Genomic DNA, 9159 nt, shown 5'->3' with positions numbered 1-9159 from the left:
CAACAAATCGATCAAAGAACACAAAAAAGTCGACAGTCGCCAATCATACGTCTTCAAAGTGACAGCGAAAAAAATCCCACGCCGATAGGCTTCCTTCAGCTGCATGGCCCGTGCCCTAAACAAAAATGTGTATCCGGTTAGATCAGTGATAATGGATGCCCAAATTCCGAAATATATAAATGAATTAAAATTCAACTTTGAATCATACAAGACTAACAAAGACCAGAGGCTCCTGATTTGGGACAGGCGCAAACAAACACCGGCTTGGTAAAATATGTCACTTTTAAGTCTTGTGAGATCTCAACCTGAACATATAAATAATTCTAATGCAATTAATTTGTAACGATAATTTTCATTGGACGTTGATAAATATTTTGAGGGGTTAGATTCCACGTTCTACCAGTCCGTAACTAAGAAAGCTACCATTTTGAATTCCGATTATTTTGGGATATGTAATTTCTCAAAAAATAAACAAGATATTCACATTTTGAGCCTCAAAATCTTCTTTTTGTCTATATTGAAGCCATTATGAAGTGTACGAAAAGTAAAAATACGTTTAGTATTCATGTTTGACATCCAGATTAAACACATGACGTCACATTGTTAAGATGCTAAAGACAATGCGACAGTTTCGCGAACTTTTTCATTTATGCCATTTTTAAGCCAAAATATTTATTAAATGACATTTATTTTAAGATGCGGCATTAGAATGGAGATAACTGTATTGTATTTTAAGTTTGGCCTTCGTAAAACTTGATTTTACTGTCGCAAATATCCGTTTACCTATCTCCGCTCCGCGTCGCTAGGTAAACTCAATTTGCGACAGTAAAATCTACGTTTTACGAAGGCCAAGCTTAAAATACAATACAGTTATCTCCTACATTGCAAAATAGGCTAGCTCGATTACTCAAGTACGTCATCAGGCAGCATTCGACATTACCATACTATTTTGTATATCACAATATGCCATGATTTTAATTTAAATTCGCTGGTTAAATGATCCACAGGCACTAGATATTGGCAATGGGAAGAAAATAGTGTCCATACTCCATTATATACAAATGATCATTATCCCAGATTTCCTTATATTATAAAAATTATGAAATTCTGTAAAAGGTTTTTTCAAATGACGATTTAATTAGTTTTCCACGGTAAAATAAAATATTAGTTGTATCATTCTATTATGGTTAGCACTGGCGGATCCAGGGGGTCCGGGGTTTGGAACCCCCCCTTTTTTTTTAACGATTAATGCATTTGAATGGGAGCATTTGGTTGAAAATCCCCCCCCCCCCCTTTTTTTTACTTGGGACCCCCTTTTTTTAAATGGCTGGGTCCGCCCCTGGTTAGCCTCTATGATAGCCGCCTAAAAAAATATGGACCCACGCAAGAAAACTAATGTTATGTTGATATGAGTTGTGGTTCTTGTTGTGACAGGAGTTGCTTCCCTTAGAAAGTAGCAGAAGCATGTCGTTGCTTTTGAGTTGTGAACATTTCCCAAAATATTATGGATAACAAACATGTTGTGGCATTGACAGTATATTTGTTGTTTTTTTTGCTCAATTATGGATGCCATGCACGAATTAATTACAATATTACAGAATGCCAGGAATGTTCTCATCAGGTAAATTTTTAGTGTCACTCCATTTTTCGATATAATTTGTCTTCTGCATCAAATGTTAAGCATAAGTGCGTGACCGAATTTCGTGTTTCCTTGTTTTAAGTAATATTATTGTTTTCCCAGTTTAGAGTGATTAATTTAAGATTGCTAAACAATTGCGTATTCTGGGTTGAAATGGGGGATGCTATTACTATTATTAGCATGATTAGTGTTCTTGAGCCTCCGGCATGTCCGGGGACTGCAGGATCTGACAGCCTCAGCCTCAGGTACATCTTTTAAATACAGACCAGCTTATCCTTTAAAAAATAATTCGTTCTTTACCTTAGTTTGTATTTCTTAACTTCTATTGTGAAAACTCAGCACATGTCAGAAGAATTAATTTACACATGATATATTCCTATTTTTTGGTTTTTAAATTTTTAATATTTACTAAAAACCAACTTAGGAACAAACAAATAAATGTAGAAATTTCCTTTTTGTGCTGCAGACTTGGAGAATAATGCCAAGAATGAATTTTATACATTCAGACTAAGCCAGATCAGGCAGATGTTTTGAATATAAAATATAAAATTCAATCATATTATTTAAACTGTTAACCATGAGTATGACTTTAAATTAATGTACAGGTATTTTAAATAGCATATGAAATATTTATACCTTTTCATTATAGAATTATGAAAGATTACATTATCAGTATGCCATGTATGCATTTACAGTTTAAATAATCAAAATAAAAACTTGTACCTAGGTATCTTGAGATTTGTCGAATTGATGGAGACACATTAATAATTAATCATAATATTTGAACTTATCTGTATTAATAAATGATTTTATAGGAATAAATAGTTTTAAAGGTCCATTAAATTTTAAGGGAAATTTCAGAAACTTGACCACAACATCCTCTTGAAATGAATTCATCATGTTCATATTATACATTTAAGACATGTAATCTAGTAACTTTGTAACTTCATTAAAAGCATACATTTTTTGACTTAATAAAGCAAGTTGCAACTTTTTAAAACAAGAGTTACTGTTGATACATTCCAAAAGTAGGAACCTTCAATTAAACATTGATATCTTTTACATAATTGAATATATCAGAGGAGGATTTAGGGAAAAAAGGGGAGGGGGGGGGGGGGGCGCAGGTATTTATTGGGAAAATAATTGGTTGATTATATAGGGAATCACTGAAGTATGACTGGAGCAAACCCCTTCTATTGAAAATTTCTGGGCCACTGTATATTGCTGAGATTAATTTTTCAGGGTAAAAGTTGCATGATATGATATTTGTACTTTTTTTTTCCATTAAAATGTTATAAGATTTATAGTCCTACCATTTTCCTGGTGGAGAGCAGATTCAAAATTTAAAGTATATAGATTTACTTTTGATTAAAATAATAAATTTAATTAAACATCCTACAATCATGACAGTCCTTGCCATGGCATTGTCAGTTCATTTTCCATCTATGAGTTTGACTGTTCCTCTGGTATCTTTTGCCCCTCTTTTGAAAATTCCAGGAAATCTTCTGAATAGACAGTCTCTGTTAAATTCCATTTTGTTAATTGAAAACTCAAAAGCAAAAATATTTTGTTCCTGTAATTCAGTGCATTTTATGATTATGGTTTGTTGCTGTATATCATATTTGTTTTTCTTCATTATTTTAAACATAAATCAGGTCATTAGTTTTCTCATTTGAATTGTTTTACATTTGTCATTTCTGTGCCTTTTATACATTGTAGCTGACTGCATTATGGGTTGAAAGGTTCTGCTAAATGTTGAAGGCTGTACAGTGACCTATGGTTGTTAATTTCTGTGTCATTTCGTCTCTTTTGAAGAGTATTATCATTGGCAATCATTTTACCAAATCTTCTATTTTTTTAAGTTACATTTTCTAAACAAAGTTAAAAATTATTTTCAATTATTTCAAGTCAAAGAGCCTTCAAAATAGATTTTATCCCTTATTTTTAAATTTGGTAATGGGCGATATCTCCAATTTTGTGTTGGAGATACCAATTCAAAATTCAACATCTTCAGCTATCATTAGATATTGGCATTCAAAGTAAGCCAGTACATAATTTGCAATACAATATAGTTTGAAATTGTCACAAAAATTAAAATTAAGCCCATAATTGTACAATTGTACTATTCATTAAATTTACAATGATTATATTGGAAAAAGTTTTCAGGCAAGAAATTTGAAAAAAAGAAATTTCTGTATTAAACTGTCATCAAATCATGAACTATTATAAAAACAAGTTCAATATCCTTAGTTTATCTTGTGAACTGGAAATAAGACATCCATGACAGTGACTGAATGGAAATAAATTTTTTAACATGATTCTTATTGATCCGTCAAATCAAATCAGATCACATAATGTAGAAAATTGATTAAAGTATTTGTGGAGTCTCCTACAAGCATAACATTTCTTGGCATATATGACATAGACTTGTGAATTATGTCACAAAGGCGGCAGACAAAGGCACCTGTAATTCAAGAATGTTTTTCTTGAAGAGACAATTTGAAACAATGATTTTCATTGATTTTTACTAAAGATCAATTGTTGAGTTTTTTAAGAACACTGTTTCAGTCTACAAACAAATTTGAAATCATGAAAAAGTGAATCAGTGCTGAATGGCAGTAATATTATAGTAGGATAGGTTCCTTTTAATGATATATAATGTTATAAGATAAATAGAAAAAAAAAGATTTTGTGAATATTTTTTACATACAATATTAATGATGGTACACTTTAATATAAAAAAAAAAATCTTGACTACAGCTTTTTACTTGTATTAAAATGAGAAGATTTGGTATGGTTGATTACCAATGAGACAGATATCCACCAGAGACCAATTGACATAGGAATGTGAGAAAATCTTGTCCACAGCACTACCATTTGACTACCTTCAACTACTATCTTTTTATTTTGAAAAAATTACATTTCATGTATGTTTCATTACCATACAATATTTTGATTGGCTAACAGCAATCTAGCATCACTCTGAAATTAACATTCATTACACAATGAAATGTAACATTCATGATGAAACAAGGTCCCACATTAAAAATATAAATCGGGCTGTTCTCTAAAGTATAAAGGGCACAGGTAAATTTTTTTTTTTTTAATAGATATCATTTTCATTATCCTAACTAAAAAACATAATTATAAGTATTGAATGCTTCCTTTTGTAATTTCAAACGGTTGTAAAAATGTTGACTGTGCGCACATGCATTTATTTAGAATGAAGTGCTTCTAAGCTTCATGCAAAATGTACTTCGGTCTACGCTTTTACACCCAAAAGAATTTACAAAAAAAAATGCCTCAATTCTCAAATGAGTAAACTAAAGGTTTTGAAGATAAAACTCTTCTTCTGTTCTATGTATTTCATTGATATTATACACAAAGTTTTAGTATTACTATTTTTTATGGACTGTCTGATGAAATTTGTTTTTTTCATGGGTACTTAATTTCATGGTATTGTTGGGTAAATGTTTTAAGCATAGTTTACAATGAAAGTAATACCCCAGGCCCACAAATGGGTCCTACTAAAATGCGCCCGGGTGAAGAAATAGCGCCCTGGGAAAAGAAAAAGCGCCCGGAGAAGAAAATTTGCGCCCGGGGAACAGAAAAAGCGCCCGGGGAAAACATATGATATTTTATTGGCATGAGACAACTTTATTAAGTTCTGAACATTTTTTTATTTTTTTATTTTAGACAAGTAATTTGCAAATTCAGTTATAGACATTTGTAATAAAGCACAAAAACAAATATGACTATTTCAATTTTAACAATACTATATGAATTATACTATTTCGAAAGACTAATAATATTGGATCACAGTTTATGCTGAAGATACGATATCAAAATGAAATATGTATAAGACAACTCAAATTTCACAGATAAATATTAATTTAATCAAAATTAAAAGAGTTACACATAATAAATCAGCAAAAAAAGCAGTTCTATACATGTACCGTGGTTAAAACAAGGGGGTAAACAGCAGGTGTGTGGTTTAAATTTAAGTCTAAGCATTAAAACCCCGTTAACCATAGCCATTGAAACAGTTTTAGTTTTATAAAAAGATATAATAAATCTATCTCAGCATCTGTATAAAAAAAGTGTTCACATGCATGCAGTTGCGAAAATATTAGACCTCAGGCACCGATTATTTTTAAATAACAATATATACATCGTACATATCCCCATTTATATTAAGGACAGAACAAGCAATGATTAGTTATTTTTTAAGGGAATAAATATTGTTATAAAATATTATAATTTTCTTCTCCCGGGCGCTAATTTTTTTCTCCGGACGCTAATTTTCCATCTCCGGGCGCTTTTTCTTTTCCCCGGGCGCTTTTTCTCCTCCCGGGCGCTCCCGGTCGCTTTTTAGTAGGACCGCCACAAATAACGAATCTTCAGTAATTTATGATATTTATAAGTATATTTTCATTGGGAGTTGAAAGAATCCTATTTTTGATTATATTTGCACGTAAGGACTTGGATGAAATAAGTATGCCATATAAGCTACTAAAGTTTTAGATTTTTCTATAGCTAAGTTTTATAAGAAAAACGTATAATCTCATCGTTTTACAGCCATATTAAAAATTCATTAAAACTCTAGGTTAGTTGTGTGATGTAGCAACTGTTCAATTTCCCCTGAAAATCTTTAATTTTTAGCTGTTGAATATGCAAATGATATGTAGGGTAAACCGTATGCTTAACAATATAAGGCAAAACCCAACCTTGGAAGTTTAACATACAGTTATAGTTGCATGTTCAACTTCTCTGTTTGTCTAATTTTTTCTACATTGACGTCAGTGACACTTCCCACTCAGATATTGAAAAGGATTATAGCATAAAAACCTCTATAATACCTAATAATAAACATGTAACAGTCGTAATCATCACCCCTGTACAGTTCTTACAAGACCTTCCAAAAAAATGCATACTGTTTGTGTGTTTGTTTGTGTACAGCTGTTCAATATCTACAGGCGCACCAGCAGGTGAACGAAATCTGTGGAGTACGCTTTTATTGATTTTTGTGTTGTACTGATTCTAGCTCAACATTTTAATGGTAAATGACAGTTGCTTTGGGATTCATAAAACTTATTTTTATAGGGGAGGTATTGTGGATTATTGAACCTAATGACCTTGACCCACATTATTAGTGATGTTGAGGTGGGATGTTGACCTCAACGTCATCGTTGTATAATTAAGTAAATATCCCCTACTTCTTGAAATCAGAATTCTATTTATTTCTATTGTTTATTATCAAAAACATGTTTAGGGATTGTTAACTTCAACACAATAGTCTTAAGTAAATATACCTGACTTCTGAAATGAAATGTATTTATTTGGTTTACAATGGAATGTCAAGGACACATTACTAGTATATGGGTTAAAACCAAACAAACAAAAACTTCCTGTCCAGTTAAACTGCAAATTTTGAAATTAAAATACAGATAAAAACATATTCCTCAATTTCTCTTAGTGAAATTGTTATTACCAGAATTATCCACTGACCATGTTTTTAAGGAGGAGGTAAGATTAACCCCCTGGCTGACATTCATCATTCTAGGTAAAAGCATCAATTGACCTTACATGCATCTGACACAAAAGTTGCAATCAATTAAATGTGCATACACACATCACAAAGTTTTAATGTTACAATTGAATGAACATACACACCACACAGTTTTAATGTTACAATTGACTGTACATACACACCACACAGTTTTAAAGTTAAAATTGACTGTATATACTCATCACAAAGTTTTAATGTTACAATTGACTGTACATACACATCACAAAGTTTTAATGTTACAACTCACTGTACATACACAGCACACAGTTTTAATGTTACAACTCACTGTACATACACAGCACACAGTTTTAAAGTTAAAATTGACTGTATATACTCATCACAAAGTTTTAATGTTACAATTGACTGTACAAACACATCACAAAGTTTTAATGTTACAACTGACTGTACATACACACCACACAGTTTTAAAGTTAAAATTGACTGTATATACTTTTCACAAAGTTTTTATGTTACAATTGACTGTACATACACATCACAAAGTTTTAATGTTACAACTGACTGTACATACACACCACACAGTTTTAAAGTTAAAATTGACTGTATATACTCATCACAAAGTTTTAATGTTACAACTCACTGTACATACACAGCACACAGTTTTAATGTTACAACTCACTGTACATACACAGCACACAGTTTTAAAGTTAAAATTGACTGTATATACTCATCACAAAGTTTTAATGTTACAATTGACTGTACAAACACATCACAAAGTTTTAATGTTACAACTCACTGTACATACACAGCACACAGTTTTAAAGTTAAAATTGACTGTATATACTCATCACAAAGTTTTAATGTTACAATTGACTGTACAAACACATCACAAAGTTTTAATGTTACAACTGACTGTACATACACACCACACAGTTTTAAAGTTAAAATTGACTGTATATACTCTTCACAAAGTTTTTATGTTACAATTGACTGTACATACACATCACAAAGTTTTAATGTTACAACTCACTGTACATACACAGCACACAGTTTTAATGTTATAACTCACTGTACATACACAGCACACAGTTTTAATGTTACAACTCACTACATACTCATCACAAAGTTTTAATGTTACAATTGACTATACATACACATCATATAGTTTGAAAGTTACAATTGACTGTATATACTCATCACAAAGTTTTAATGTTACAATTGACTGTACAAACACATCACAAAGTTTTAATGTTACAACTGACTGTACATACACACCACACAGTTTTAAAGTTAAAATTGACTGTATATACTCTTCACAAAGTTTTAATGTTACAATTGACTGTACATACACATCACAAAGTTTTAATGTTACAACTGACTGTACATACACACCACAAAGTTTTAATGTTACAATTGACTATACATACACATCATAAAGTTTGAAAGTTACAATTGACTGTACATACACTTCACTAAGTTTTAATGTTACAATTGACTGTATATACACATCACAAAGTTTTATTGTTACAATTGACTACACACACGGTCACACATCACAAAGTTTAAAAGTTATAATTGACTGTACACACACATCACAAAGTTTTAAAGTACAATTAACTACCAGTACATATAAATCACAAAGATTTGTCATCACAGCAATTTCATGAAATGGAATGACTGCTTGTTGGACAGACAATTGCTTTATTTATTTTTGTCACAATGAATAAGGTAATATTGCAACCAAAACAAAAGTACTCCATAAATATAAAATAAAATATATATTATATGATAAAAAGTTTTTATAATGGAGGAAATATAAACACATTTTTTTAATAGATAAAATGATGAAATCTGTAAACTGTTTGCTCTTTTGAAATATATCTTGACTGATTATGATGTATCTCTTAAAAAGGATAATATAAAACCATCGATTTTTATAGAATTTTAAAGAAACGTAAATCACACTAGGACATAATCTATTTGCAAATAAATC

At 30.9% G+C, this 9159-nt stretch overlaps 1 protein-coding gene across 3 annotated transcripts in view; it reads left to right on the top strand.

Annotated features, from left to right (window-relative positions):
- The first annotated feature begins 1441 nt into the window (after positions 1–1441).
- LOC134720503 (uncharacterized) overlaps positions 1442–9159 on the top strand; it is an 89057-nt gene continuing 81339 nt past the window's right edge. For 2 of the 3 annotated variants that reach the window (XM_063582841.1, XM_063582840.1), the window contains exon 1: positions 1442–1621. In XM_063582841.1, coding sequence (XP_063438911.1) covers positions 1505–1621 — 117 coding nt within the window. In that variant the 5' untranslated portion in view covers positions 1442–1504. The remainder of the gene's footprint in view (positions 1622–9159) is intronic. The other variant, XM_063582842.1, reaches the window with a different exon arrangement.

The sequence above is a fragment of the Mytilus trossulus genome, chromosome 1, assembly GCF_036588685.1.
Source record: "Mytilus trossulus isolate FHL-02 chromosome 1, PNRI_Mtr1.1.1.hap1, whole genome shotgun sequence".
Classification (NCBI taxonomy): domain Eukaryota; kingdom Metazoa; phylum Mollusca; class Bivalvia; order Mytilida; family Mytilidae; genus Mytilus; species Mytilus trossulus.
Note: the sequence above shows the minus strand (reverse complement) of the source record. Positions and strands in the feature narration are given on the sequence as shown.